The 15435-nt window shown below is 33.2% G+C and overlaps 1 protein-coding gene and 1 long non-coding RNA gene across 4 annotated transcripts; both read left to right on the top strand.

Annotated features, from left to right (window-relative positions):
* The first annotated feature begins 1573 nt into the window (after positions 1–1573).
* LOC116004689 (protein RKD3-like) lies at positions 1574–3214 on the top strand. The gene is made up of 3 exons (XM_031244844.1): positions 1574–2340; positions 2665–2697; positions 2824–3214. The coding sequence occupies exons 1-3, from the start codon at positions 1870–1872 to the stop codon at positions 3142–3144; spliced, it is 825 nt and encodes a 274-aa protein (XP_031100704.1). The 5' UTR covers positions 1574–1869; the 3' UTR covers positions 3145–3214.
* An 8933-nt stretch (positions 3215–12147) lies between these two features.
* Positions 12148–15004, top strand: LOC116010410. Of its 3 annotated transcripts, none has more exons than XR_004096914.1 (5): positions 12148–12289; positions 12397–12463; positions 13908–13982; positions 14470–14532; positions 14697–15004. It is a non-coding gene; the product is annotated as an uncharacterized LOC116010410 (long non-coding RNA). The 3 variants fall into 3 exon arrangements; XR_004096913.1 differs by having other exon boundaries at positions 12812–13982; XR_004096912.1 differs by having other exon boundaries at positions 12812–14532.
* Positions 15005–15435: the final 431 nt, after the last annotated feature.

The following is a 15435-nucleotide window of genomic DNA, read 5'->3' as shown; positions in this document are numbered from 1 at the left end:
ATTTCAGTTGAGTTGGATAATTCTGGTACAACTGGAGGCGCCTCAAGTGAAACATCGTTCTGGCCACATAGCATGTCATTCACAAGACCCCAGTCGAAATCTAATTGTTCGGCGGAGCAACAACTTTGTTGAATTTGGTGTAAAGTTTTACCTGTTGGAGATGAAGTTGGATTATTGAAGTGATAATCCAAGGGGGGGTTTTCAACATGATTAAAAAAAGGACGGTAATCTTGTTCAGGAGAAAAAATAGGAATTTCTTTATCATCCTCATCCTCTAACTTCAAGAGTTTTATTCGAGGCCATCGGCGAATTCCTAATATCCTGCACCTATTCTTTAATGTTGTGACACCAACCTTTAATTGTACCGCTGCTTCACTAATCGGAAGATGGAAATAACTTGAGATCATTTCCTTAGTGATCGTTCTTGAATCACACAAGGTTTTCTTCACCGGAGTGTTTTTTTTTTCCTCGACTGCAACCTCTTCCAAAGGTTTAGGTAAAACAGGTGGAACAACTTGGGCGACCGGCTCAGCGTCAATAACTTGTTCACCTTCAACAGATGGTTCTAGTAGTGTGTACAACTCATTCTCAATCTGCAAAAGAGAAGGTAGATTTAGTTCATTCCAAAAGGAAGTATCTTCAAAGTCAGAACAAGAAAGCGAATGAGAATGAGATGAGGATGAAACATAATTTGCCATTTGATTGGAAATGTTAAAGTATAAAGAAATAAAACAATTAAGGTGAAAGGGAAGGTTAATTGATGGCTGTAAGGAAATGATCAAACATAATTTTCTTATAAGAAAAACCAAATGCTGGTTTCAAAGGAGCAAAGGACATGTCGGACTGACAAATTAATGGAAACAAAGTTTAATCACACACATTTCAGAATAAATTTAAAAAAAAAAAGTCAAAAGGTAAATAGGGAATTGTTTTTTTGGTTTATTTGATTCTGTCTGGTTTTAGAGACCGCGGTTTAAAAGTTCTTTGGCATCCCAGTTTGTGTTTTTTGGGGTATATTTAGGACTTTAGTTTTACCTTTTAAACACAGTATGAAAAGACGGTATACTGTTTTTTTTTTGACAATTGATTTTGTAAGTACGTGGATATCTGCTAAACTCCAAAACAATATGCTGATTTCGGAGGACTAAAGGACATGTAAAAAAAAAAGTTTTAATTTAAAAAAGTTTAATGTAATAACGGCCAAATAGGCCACTGAAAGAGGAAGATTTGCGGCAGTTCCTTTTTTTTTCTTAAATTTAATTTAAATTAATTATTTTATTTAAAATTATTTTAAAATATTATTTTTAAAGGTGATAATAGGAAGATCAAGTCAAACAAGATATTTTGGGTTAATTTGCATACATTTGTGTAGTTCAGGGACCCAAGTGCATTGTTTTTGACTTCAATAGCCTATTTGCAATTTCGTTTGAACTTCGGTGACCTATTTGACCCTAATTCCAAGTTTAATTACACGCATTTCAAAACAAATAAAAAACAATACAAAAAAAAATGTCAAAAGGTTAACCTGACTTTTTTTTTTGTTTGCTTTATTTTTTCTAGTCTAGATTCTATTTGCGCTTTTGGTGTAAATTTAGGCCTATAGTTTTATATTCTAAATGCAGCATGAAAAGATGTTATATTGTGTTGGTTTTCCACTTCTTCTTTTTTTGTTAGTACGTGGTTTTCCTCTGAAATCCGAGACAACCTCAGTGTACAAGGTTAATATTAGCTGTATTGTTTGCATCTTTAAGAACTGACAAATTTTTTCATCGTATTACAGGGATTGTTGCCTTGCTCTCCCCAACATTTTCTATTTTTTCATCTTTCTTCATTGATTTTATTTCTCATTTTTATAATATTTCATGTCAAATGGCGAATCATGCTTCGTCCTCTTCTCATTCTCAATTCATTTATTGTAATGATTTTGATGATGCGTCATTATTAGGCGAGCTAAATCTAGCTCCCCTTTATGATTTCGAGAATGATCTGTTAGGACCTATTGAACCACCAATTGGAAATAAACCACTTTATGAAGTAGGAATTGCAAATGAAATTGATCCGTTTGTTGACGTTGAACCCACCACTACACATGAGCGTGTCGATGATGGTGAATGTGTAGATGTGATGCCTGAAAAGAATGATAAGAAAAGATGGGTCAAGAGGACGTTTTGTGATTCAAGTACGGTAACTAAGGAAATGATTTCAAGCTTTTTCCATTTACCAATAAATGAAGCAGCCGTTCAATTGAAGATGGGAGTTACAGTTTTAAAGGTTCGTTGCAGGGAATTAGGAATCTCCAAATGGCCTCAAAAGAAGCTCTTGAGGCTGGATGATGACGAGGTAATTCCAACTCCCGCTTCTAGCCAAGTCATCTATTCAACTTTAGAAAATACCGAGGATTATATATGGGATTATCAATACCATGACTTTACTTTACCTCTCTGGGATTTTGAGGGTCAATACCATGACTTTACTTTACCTCTCTGGGATTTTGAGGGTGATGCACAAGTTGTTCAAGAGACATCTAATCCGGGTATAATTGCTGCAGATGAAAAGCAAGAGACATCTAATCCGGGTATAATTGCTGCAGATGAAAAGCCTACCCCCAAAGATCCATGGAGTTTTGAAATGCTTTCTAAGTTATTTCATTTACCTGTTTCTCAGGCGGCAAGAAAAATGAAAGTTGGGGATGTAAAGGTTTCTCAGGCGGCAAGAAAAATGAAAGTTGGGGATGTAAAGTTTAAACAAATCGCAAGAAAAATGAAAGTTGGGGATGTAAAGTTTAAACAAATCTGCAGGAAATGTGGTGTTGGGGATGTAAAGTTTAAACAAATCTGCAGGAAATGTGGTGTCAATCGATGGCCGTATATGAAGTTGAAAAGTATGGATCGACTAATTCAAAGCGTTAAAACCATGAGTAAGTTCAAGAAAAAATCTAACCAGGATGAGAGGGTTAAAGTTCTACAAATGGAAAAAGAGCGGATGATGAGAGACCCAAGAGTTGAGTTTAGTTTCGAAACTATAAAAATCAAAAACTCTTCTTGGAGGAAGAAAAGATATAAGTACTTGACGAAGCTTTCTTATTCTGCACATGATGCAAGTTCATCTACAACTGTTGATGTCAAATCTGAAGGGATTAATTAAGTTCTTTAATCTGTACGCTAAGCTTGTTATCCTGTCTTTAATTTTATGAATGAAATTTTTAGCTACTCATTTTTCCATCTAATTAAATCATGTTCAAATGAATACTTGCTATGGGTGCTTATTGATTGAAATTAAAATGTTTAACATCTTTCAATAAAAATGTTATCTTTTTAGCTTTATCATGACATGTTGATTCCAGTTGAAATTGTTAGATTCCTGGGAAAGACTATTACAAAGATGTTTTATTAATAATTATAATTAAGTAATGCATGATTTATAAGCGTCTAATAAAAAAGTTTTATAATACAACCACAATTTTAAATAGATTTAAGAGGGATAACAAAATACAAGCCATAAATAATGTACATATGCGTTAAAAAAAGTTTATCGTCTAACTTGTTTAATCGACTTTTGCCCTTTTACCTTTATCAAGACTTACTGATTTCTCTTTAGTTGTAGCATCTTCTAGAATGTCTATAGCATGCTTTGATGATTCATCGAAGTCTAGCCTTCTCTTTGTTGGATTGCCCACCGTAAAAGTTTCTTCCACAATGTTGGATGAACATGCATGTGGTGTTGCTTGTTGTTCACCAGTGTCTCTTGTTATGTCCTTACAAATACATGCTACTGAATAAGTCAATGTTGATGGATGATCTTCATTTAGAGCATTTATCCTTAGACCAACAATAAAATCAATAGCATCTAACTTTTGTTGGAATATTTCACTGTCAAAATCAATAGCATCTAACTTTTGTTGGAATATTTCACTGTCCTCAACAGTTGTATCTAACTTTTGTTGGAATATTTCACTGTCCTCAACAGTTGTTGGCATTTCAATTCCAACTAACAACATTAGCCGGTGCACATCATGATTAAAGAGAGTAGCTTGCACAATTGTAGAACCATCTGATATTTCAACATTTAACTTATACCTACAACGGGCAAAGAGAGTGAAAATAAGTTTAAAGTTAACTTGTTAACATAATAGATAAGATGTATATTCTGTTTGTATACCTCCTGACAGTGAGACCATCAGTTTGGCCACAGTATAAGCAATGAAGTTTTAATCCTTCGATGGAATTCACTGTCTTGTTGCAATAGTTGCAACCAATATAATACTCAAGCGGACCAACATTCTTCATTCTAAGCTTCCCTCTCACCCATGCAACAGGTTTCTACAGGAAAACAGACGTGTGTTATAAAAACAATTATTTTTAAAATATGGCTTATTAATCATTATAGTATGCTATAGAGAAATTGGAAAAAATATATTACTCTATACCTGCTTTAATTCATTGTCAATTTCAGCAAAGGTGCACTTTGGTTGTTGCAATGCGTTTGAGAGTGTGAGAAAAGAGTCAAGATAAGTTTTGTCTACAATTGTTTTGTAGATAACGCTTAAGTTGTTGTCTTTCCTGTGAAATAAAAATCATATTTTTATAAATCAACATAAATATTAAGTAATACTTTGGAAGTTAGTTGGAAGAAATACCATTTATTAAGAACCGTTGCATGTTGTCCGGGTGGATTTACTTCGATAGTGGTATCATATCTCGTACTCAGTGTAATACCTATTTAAGTAGTAGAACACATGTAAAAATGTAATATGTTCGTTAATAGTATTAAATATTTATAAAAAAAACATCAAGTACCTTGGAATGCATTTACATGAACTCCCTGAGCAATAACAATCGGAAATTTGCCTTGACTAAGTTGTAAATCAATTTGAATTCCTTCAGTCATGACAAAGTTGCCCCATAGAGTGATGATAACAGGTTTTGATCTTTGCATTAACAAAAAAAACAATATTTTAAAATAGAATGCATAACAATTAAGATTTAAAATATAATCAGTTTNATTAAGATTTAAAATATAATCAGTTTGAATATAAGTAAGAGTTAAAGTATAATACTCTTCATTGATGATCACAAACTCATTAACATTTTGTTGACCATTCCTTGTCGTAATGTATTGACGTGGTAGTTTGCAAATAACAATAGCTAGCACATCTGTAGTCATGAGTTGGAAAATAGCAGGAGAGGTTGCTCGCATATATATCTTGGAGAAATATAAGCAGAAATATAATATGATAGATAACAGTAGTAAACTAATAAGCTTACTTATCAGTTGTCGTGATGACAAACATGCGTAAAAATCTGAAAATGGGGTCATGTGTGGCTCAACCGGTTCGTTGATGTTTATCTCATCTCCAGCAACAACATCTTCAATCATAGTTCTCCTTGTAATGTTCCACAAATTTCTATAATTTGGGTCTGGCAAATTGATGAATTCCCTAGCTGGTTTTACTGATGCATTTGAGATAGTGTATGTGCAGTGCAACTTCAACCTTTCATCAAGTACGTCTATCTCATTGTCATATAACATTGCCTGTACTTTGTTGCCCTGCACAAAGTTACAAGATTAAAAAAGTCTATAAGCTATGTTAGTTGTTGTATGTAAAATTCTTTAATACGGAGTAAAGAATACACATTTTAGAAATACATGAATTGAATATATAAATACTATTCATTTGCATGATAAGAATGACTTACTTCAGAATCTTGAAATATAATTGGTTTGTATTTTTTGCCTGGTGAAGATCTCGATTCTCTTACACTGTGTTTATGAACAACTATTACTTTGCATTTCCATGCATGTAAATCGACAGTAACAGCTGGTATCAACACAAGATCGTCCATACTACAAAAGAAGTTGGAAATGTTGTTATGCAAAACTCGACTGTGACATAAAATACGTGAAGTAGAAGAATAAAAGTCATGACAAGCTTACTTGTAAAAAGATGCAGTAATAATAAATTATTTTAGTATCATCATGAAATATACTTGATAATTTCTCGGTAAACAATGTTTTGTGTAAAACTTGCTACAATGGATTCACTATCATCTGTACATATAAGTATTTTCAATGAACTTGCAGTCTTTGCACGCGACATTGCCACGTATAATTGCCCATGGCTAAAAACTGGCTCCTTCAAGTATATTCCCACAAAATCTAGGGTTTGACCTTGTGATTTATTAATTGTCATTGCAAAGCAAACTTTTATCGGGAATTGAGTTCTTTTGAATGGAATGACACATTTATCATCCTTCGATGTCTGAAGTGGTATCCTAGGTATCAATACATGTTTACCCTTGTATTCTCCGACTGCAATAACACAACTTATGATATGATCTCCAAACGCATCACATATAAGCCTTGTACCATTGCACAAACCTTCACATGGATTGAGATTCCTTAGTAAGATCACAGGACAACTTTTTTTTAAGCACAACATATGTGGAGGCAATCCAGCAGGAGACAATGTGTGTAAATAATCTTGGCAATGTAAATATTTTGAATCACTTGGTTCATCATAACTTATGTAAGTCTTATTTGCACCAGGGAACTTGTCTAACAAGAGAAAATTAATTTCGTCAACAAATTCATTCTTTGTTGTCAATATTGCTCTTTCCATCAATGAGTATGGATCATTGGAAAATAAGCCCAAATCTGGGTAGACAGATTCGAACAAAACATCTAATGGTGGTCTACAACCATTATTTTTAATCAGAAAATGAGATGGAACTTTGATCTTGTTTTGCAAATCCATTTTTTCTGAACCATTACCAATCCTCATTAAATAATCAGCAAAGGTATGATCTTCCTGTGCACGCATGTTTTGCGTTAAAGTCAATCGTCGAATGTGTGGCCATATCAAACTTGACTTAACTAAACATGCTTCAATAAAATCTTCTTTTTTTCCATGCCTTACAATTGGCAGTGTCTGCCTAAAATCACCTCCAAATACAATGACTTTTCCACCAAATAAATCATTACACTCCATAATATCCTTTAAGCTTGTATCAAGACTCTCAATAATCTTTCGATTTGCCATCGAAGCCTCATCCCAAAGAATTAATTTGCATTCTTTGAGTAATCGGGCCTCAGCAGTTTGTTTGCCTATATTGCAAATGTGTTTATCATCCCCATCGAGTGGCAATTTGAAACGAGAGTGTGCAGTGCGACCGCCTGGAAGTATTGATGCGGCGATTCCAGAAGTTGCAGTTGCAAGAGCAAGAAAACCCCTAGATCTAACCGTCGCCAGTAAGCATCGATATAGAAAAGTCTTGCCTGTCCCTGCTGGTCCATCAACAAAATATATGCCGCCTTTGTTCGCAAAGACATTTTCAATGACAGTGTCAAAAGCTGCACGTTGGCAAGCATTCAACTTCTGCACGCCTGCCAAGTCAGACTCGCTAACTTCCAAACTTCGCTCATACATTATTTCATGAGTCATTGTTGTTGCTATATCAAGTTCAGTAAACGTATCAACCAAGTTGTAATCATATAAGTTTTTGCCCATTTTGTGCAAGTTGTTTGCAATCAACTTGAGGACTAATGATTCACTTTCATCAATCGTGTGCAATCCATTCCTTAAGAAGTCTTGGCACATGTAAGATTTGTATTTTATCCAAAGCGAACGAGGATTTGAAAGATCACAAAAGATCAGAAGCATTGCAAATAACTTCCTCAAACTCGATGGCATTTGGAATAGCAACGCTTCATCTAGTGATTGTTCAATAATTGAATCTCCAGATAGAAGTCCGAGTTTTTCAGCTGCCTCACGGAAAGTTTCAGCAAAGTAACCATTAACAGTTTTTAAGGATTCAAACGATGTGGGTGCCCTTACGTTCATCAACAACATTCGCAAATAGTATCGTTCTCCTTCAGTTGGGTTAACAGTTACAAGCCTACCGATGACCTTCAGTTGTTTCCTTGGCTTCCAAGACTTTGTTGATTTGCACCAAACAAAATGGCAAGGGAATTCAACATAAAGCAAATTCATCATTTTCGCATATTCATTTGCTAGATTCATAGAAAAGAATTCTGTCAACATGGTACGACATGCTTCTTCCCTACTAACAATATGAATTATTCTTTCATGTCCATAAAAATTTATATATTGGGAATTTTCCAAATGCACTTGCAATTGAATAACAGCGGGCTTTAGCTCGGCTATTGGAAAACCATATATTCGCCATGCAGCTTCAGGGGGAGAAATCCATCGTGCATTCTGGTATTCTTTAATCTCGTCAATCACATAATCGCTCATGTTATCAGCCAAAGACATGCGAACTCTATCATGGCCTTTATAAATATATTTGTATATATACTTGACGGACTTAATGGTTGCACAAACCTCAACATTTNTGGCCGCAGCACGAGCGGAAAAAATGAGAATAAAAAAAAGTCAACACCAACTAATAAATCGATTTTTGTTCTTTCAAATACGTTTGAACAAAAATGCGCAAATGGATGACATTTAACACCTGAAGAAATCGCCAATTGGTCATCCGCAGAGGCATTACTATGGTTGTTTGATGTTTCGCCTATTTGATTTTGTTGGGACAATTTTTTCCATGCGTCTTTATTTTTATTTCTTTTACGCTCACGCAATTCATCTTGCGTAAATCTTGTACGACCTCTTAATCGGTTGTTCATAACTCTAAGCACTGAACAATCATAAATAACTATATTTGCTAAACACGCAGAAGCAAAATTAAAATTAACAAAACGTAAACGTAACGAAAACAAACAATATAATGTGCAGAAAAAAATAGAACTTAAAAATTAATGTTATTTAAAACAATAGTCAATATAGATGCAGTAACCAATTGTTATTTTTTGGTAATAATATTGCATCTGAAATGTATATTTTGTGATATCAAATATGAGAAATTGACCTCTGATTTGATCGGATCAAAGTTTGTTCATGTTCTCCTGAATTAGTAGGAGAAATTGATATTTTGTACAGATAAAGTTGTAAATGGATGAATGGGAATTTTATTCTACAAATGTACCCATTACATCACTATAGTAACGATTTATTATAATACCAAGATAACAATTATATTATATTATATTCTTTTTTATTAGTATTATATTGTTTGAGATCATGGGAGGAGAGTTTTTTGAATTGTAAATGCATGCTGAGATCATGGGAGGAGAGTTTTTTGAATTGTAAATGCATGCTTTGTATCCCACTTTCATTTGTTTATTTCCACACCGGTTCAATCATGCATAAACCTACATTTTTCTATTTCCACACCGGTTCAATCATGCATAAACCTACATTTTTCATTTGATAAATCCAATCCTTGTTTTACTTTAGAATTTTGGATGGTTGCCTACTTGTAACACAAATAAAGGAACAAGAAGGAAATAATTCTCATGGGAAATCTTCATTTTTATTTGTGCACTTGGAATTTGAAATTTGGAATTTGAATCGTACACATCCTGATTATTGTGCTGCATGGACTAAATAATTTTGAATAAATGGGTGCTGACATGCTCATATGTGGATCGGGTTTATGGTTTATTTATTTGCATCGGTCTAAAATTGGGATGGCTTGGTTGTATTTGCCTATTTGGTTAGGTCTAGTTTTTTTGGGTCAAGCCAATTAAGATTATCTTTTGAAAGAATATCAACAAATGAACATGGTTAAAAAATTCGTTGGAAAAAAAATTTCTGGCTCATCATCCACTATCCTATGCAATAACAAAATAAATTTTGAACATTTGTTTCTTTTGTCTTATCGTTTTTTTTTTTAAGCAGATTTTTTTCCTATACTTTAATTTTTGTTATTTGAATTATAAACCTATAATTGATTTAATATTTGTATTATTTTTTCAGTTATTTTCATCATAACTATATAATTAAATTGAATCAAAAAATAAATAAAATAAACATACGTCATTAAGTTTTCCGTAAGACTAAGGTTCGAAAAATATTCCTTAGGCTATGACATTCATGAAATGGTCCATTGAGGCTTCAAAAGAATTTTTTTTTATAAGGAAGTATAGTGGTTATTAAGTTGCGATCGTTCGTGCCGGTCACGAACCGTAAAATTTTAAGAGCTGGTTTTCGGACCCGNAGCACGTCAGCACCCATTATTCGAAATTATTTACTCCATGCAGCACAATAATCAGGATGTGTAGGATTCAAATTCCAAATTTCAAATTCCAAGTGCACAAATAAAAATGAAGATTTCCCATGAGAATTATTTCCTTCTTGTCTCCTTTATTTGTGTTGCAAGTAGGCAACCATCCAAAATTCTAAAGTAAAACAAGGATTGGATTTATCAAATGAAAAATGTAGGTTTATGCATGATTGAACCGGTGTGGAAATAAACAAATGAAAGTGGGATACAAAGCATGCATTTACAATTCAAAAAACTCTCCTCCCATGATCTCAGACAATATAATACTAATAAAAAAAATATAATATAATATAATTGTTATCTTGGTATTATAAAAATCGTTACTATAGTGATGTAATGGGTACATTTGTAGAATAAAATTCCCATTCATCCATTTACAACTTTATCTATACAAAATATCAATTTTCTCCTACTAATTCAGGAGAACATGAATAAACTTTTACCCGATCAAATCAGAGGGTATTTCCTCAATTATATAATATACATCAATGCAATATTATTAAAAAATAACAATTGGTTACTGCATCTATATTGACTATTGTTTTAAATAACCATATGTGGATCGGGTTTATGGTTGATTTATTTGCATCGGTCTAAAATTGGGATGGCTTGGTTGTATTTGCCTATTTGGTTAGGTCTAGTTTTTTTGGGTCAAGCCAATTAAGATTATCTTTTGAAAGAATATCAACAAATGAACATGGTTAAAAAATTCGTTGGAAAAAAAATTTCTGGCTCATCATCCACTATCCTATGCAATAACAAAATAAATTTTGAACATTTGTTTCTTTTGTCTTATCGTTTTTTTTTTTAAGCAGATTTTTTTCCTATACTTTAATTTTTGTTATTTGAATTATAAACCTATAATTGATTTAATATTTGTATTATTTTTTCAGTTATTTTCATCATAACTATATAATTAAATTGAATCAAAAAATAAATAAAATAAACATACGTCATTAAGTTTTCCGTAAGACTAAGGTTCGAAAAATATTCCTTAGGCTATGACATTCATGAAATGGTCCATTGAGGCTTCAAAAGAATTTTTTTTTATAAGGAAGTATAGTGGTTATTAAGTTGCGATCGTTCGTGCCGGTCACGAACCGTAAAATTTTAAGAGCTGGTTTTCGGACCCGATTATCCTAAGAAATGAATTATTAGACACCATATTATTATTCTTGAATTTCCTATTCAATTAAATCAGCCCATAGCAGCGAAAATTCATTTTGATCGTACATCGCTAAAATTTCGCGGTGTACCGAACCTAGCCCAATTTTGAGGGTTAGTCTGGAATAAATTTTTAGTCTTAGAAATTATTCTATCTGGATCATTTTCCACCGAAAATTTATCTGTTTGGACCCCAACTGATAAGTTGGAAGATATTTTATTATTTTATTATTTTTTTTCCCTACCCCATAAAGTATTCTTGCATCAAAAGGGAGAATGCCAAATGCCAATTTATTCCTCTTGTTCCCTTTTGTTCTTCCTTGACCGAAATGAGAGAGAGAAAGGAACACGAACCGTAAAATTTTAAGAGCTGGTTTTCGGACCCGATTATCCTAAGAAATGAATTATTAGACACCATATTATTATTCTTGAATTTCCTATTCAATTAAATCAGCCCATAGCAGCGAAAATTCATTTTGATCGTACATCGCTAAAATTTCGCGGTGTACCGAACCTAGCCCAATTTTGAGGGTTAGTCTGGAATAAATTTTTAGTCTTAGAAATTATTCTATCTGGATCATTTTCCACCGAAAATTTATCTGTTTGGACCCCAACTGATAAGTTGGAAGATATTTTATTATTTTATTATTTTTTTTCCCTACCCCATAAAGTATTCTTGCATCAAAAGGGAGAATGCCAAATGCCAATTNGGATCATTTTCCACCGAAAATTTATCTGTTTGGACCCCAACTGATAAGTTGGAAGATATTTTATTATTTTATTATTTTTTTTCCCTACCCCATAAAGTATTCTTGCATCAAAAGGGAGAATGCCAAATGCCAATTTATTCCTCTTGTTCCCTTTTGTTCTTCCTTGACCGAAATGAGAGAGAGAAAGGAAGAGTGGAATTCTTCATCTTCTTCCTCCTTGAAGCTTCAAACTCCATAGCCAAGCTTCCTTCACAAATGTCAACCTATTCGGTAAAACTCCAATTTTATTCGGTAAAAAGCTTTGTATTCCTTCCTAGATCATGAATCTAAGCTTAGTTTCTTTGTATTTGTTGTTATGGTGTTGATTTTGACCCTAGGGTTTTAAGGTAAATCTGGGAAAAATCATCTACAAAGATCTCCTACAAGTTTTGGAACCCGGTTGAGGTAAGAAATCTCTTAAGTCGGTTTAGTTACTTGAAAGTGGACAATTGCTAGTAAATGATGAGATTAGGAGTTTTATGAATATGTTTGTATACATGATAATGGCTTGTATATGCATGTACCTATTATATTTATACCCATATAGGCTTATACTTGTGAAAATATTGACAAGAATTTAAGATAGTCTCTGGCAGTGACTTCCGAGAATTTCTGGGTAAAATCGGTAAGGTATTTTGATTCAATTTTTTTTATACATGTGGTTCTATAAGTGTAGAAGCTGCATATAAAATTGCATAATTTTTGGAGTAGTATAAGCATGGTTTTCGATTTTTTTTTCCAAAACTGGTCTAGAGAGGAAAAATGCTGGACAGCACACTGCCAAGGGCAAAAATGGAATTTTCTGTGTTAATTCTTGAGCCTAGATGACCAAAACCTTTTATGGACATCAAGTACTATGAGTTAGGGTTCTACCATAAAAATTTCAAGTGGAAAAGAGTTCGGGAACTATTTTTAGCGGTTCAATCTTTCGGACTGCGCAAGCTGAATTACTGTCCAGAATAGGCAGAATCCGTGGACGCGGTAGCGGACGCGCGTTCACCGGGCGTCCAAGGGTGCGAAAGTAAGATTAAATGGTGTAAGCTTCATTATTGATTATTGATGTTTAGAAGATGAGGTTGTTTGATGTTCGTCAGATCAAAGTAAGCTTTGATAGTTGTTGATGTTTAGATGATGGGGTTGTAAATTACCTAAGAGGTTATGAGAATGATGATGATGTTATAACATGTTGATACATGAGTTATGAAATGGTGATAAAGTTAGAGTGGAGTTTGTCAAAGAGGTGATAGAATTCACTCTAGGTGTGACGGTAGCACCCAGTTTTCTGCTGATAAGATGTAAGTTTCCGCTGATGTATTATTACGGATTTGTAATAAATGTAAGAGTGAAAATTGGGGTGTTACAGTTTGATCCTTCAAACTTTTGGGATTAAAGCATTGTATTCAATCCTTGTTCTAGTTCGCCGAAAATAATATAGATTGAGTGCTCAACTATATTATTGTAATTCATTTTATCCTGGGAGACCGACAATACAACGCTCCTAGCACCATGGGAGGTAGCGAATTGGTTTTAAGGAAACTGTGTTATATACGACTTGGATTTTTCCATTACTGTTTTCATTTCTATTACCGGACTGTTATTTTCGGATTTCTCATTTATATTCGGAATATATTGTTATTTTCGAATTATTTCTTGCCAATTTATGTTCTGTTATTATTATTGATGTACATGTTTATTGTACCAAATTCTCCTACTATATTTCTGTCTCATGTATTATTAGAAGATGATCCGGGCAAACCCTTTCCTTTCATTTTTCCCTAACATTTCGTTCGGCAGAGAAGTAAACAGAATCATTTTTTTTGTTTTCTTTACCCCTCATTTCTTGTTGGAGCTCATATTCACCTTGCTGTTGCCGTGGATGGGTTTGGCTAGTTATTTGATGTTGTCTTTATCATATATTTTGAAGGTCAGTTTAAATTTATATTATGTCTCTTTTGGATATTCGCGTATTGTTCTTTGTAATATATGCAGTTATAGATTATAGACATTTTTTGACATGTGCAAGATATATGTTAGAAATATTTGTATATATAGATTCCTAATGTAAAGATGTATTTTAGTATACATTAAATTAATAATAACGATATGGAAAAAGGTTCTTTCTCTAATTTTTTTTTCCAAACATATTCAGTTGACATAGAAAATGAGTTACCAACAACAGAACTTAACGTTTACAACATAAGATTTAATTTTAGACTCACAGGTTGTGAAGGGGCGTAGAATTACATTTGTAATGTGAAGATGTATTTTAGTATACATTAAATTAATAATAATGATATAACAAAAGTTTCTTTATCTGTTTTTTTCCCAAACATATTCATTTCATAAAGAAAATGATTTACCAAGAACATAACTTAACTTTCACAACATAAGATATAATTTTAGACTCACAGGTTGTGTAGCAGCGTAGAATTCTCACCTATCAGAATGGATGCAAGCCATGCCGCTGTTTACAGGTACGTTGAAAAGAAGGTTTTCCTGCACTGAGAAAAGCAAGTAATGTAACTTATTTCACACCATGAAAGTGGCAAGTTAGTGTAATAGGGCTTCAAAAAAATAAAGATGGCCTACTTAATTTGCCTAATGAAGCAGATAAATATAAATAATTATGAACTCACAGGTTGCAAAGCAGTGTAGAATTCGAAGGTTTCAGGGAATTTGAGGTATATTATGGTGTTCAAACTCGTGGAGAAAGGCTGCATTTTATGTGCACTCAGAAAAGCACTTTCAAAAAAGAAAGGTCCGTGACTACAATAATTAAAGCATTAGTATGAGACAAGTTCTCTTAACATATTTTCCCGTAACTTGCGGTATTGTGTTCCTTTTCATTGTCAGATAAATATTATGTTATTTATATGTTTTGGAATATTGTGTTTGGTGGCCGACGTTACCCGTTCGAAATGATATAATTATAAAGTTTTTTAAAAATAGTTGGTAGTTGGACCCACAAAGATGGTACTGAAGAAACGATAATATATTTCTCTATATATTCTTTTGTATGTTTATTTATTAAAAATTGTAATGTGGCAGACATTGGTTTGACTATAGTGGCACAAGATCCAAACTATATTTATTAAAAATTGTAATGTGGCAGACATTGGTTTGGGAATTGGCCTACCACAAAAGTAAAAACAGTATAGTGGCACAAGATCCAAACTACTTTTTGTAATAATGTGTCAGACATTTTGTTCGTAATTGGTCCACCACAAAAGTAAAAACACTATAGCTTCACAAGACCCAAACTATTTTTGTAATCACTATAATATAATATTGAAGCCTAAATTATGTTTACATAGCGTGCGTATATAATATCCAAAGCAGGCCCATGAAAATAGTGTCAAAGTTGTATTTAAGCAGCC

Source organism: Ipomoea triloba, chromosome 2 (assembly GCF_003576645.1).
Source record: "Ipomoea triloba cultivar NCNSP0323 chromosome 2, ASM357664v1".
NCBI classification, from domain to species: Eukaryota; Viridiplantae; Streptophyta; class Magnoliopsida; order Solanales; family Convolvulaceae; genus Ipomoea; species Ipomoea triloba.
Note: the sequence above shows the minus strand (reverse complement) of the source record. Positions and strands in the feature narration are given on the sequence as shown.

Coding starts and splice junctions, on each gene's coding strand:
- LOC116004689 (XM_031244844.1), top strand. CDS start 1,870: ATGGCGAATCATGCTTCGTCCTCTTCTCATTCTCAATTCATTTATTGT. Junction 2,341..2,664: donor TGAGGCTGGATGATGACGAG/GTAATTCCAACT, acceptor CCTGTTTCTCAG/GCGGCAAGAAAAATGAAAGT. Junction 2,698..2,823: donor TGAAAGTTGGGGATGTAAAG/GTTTCTCAGGCG, acceptor GGGGATGTAAAG/TTTAAACAAATCTGCAGGAA.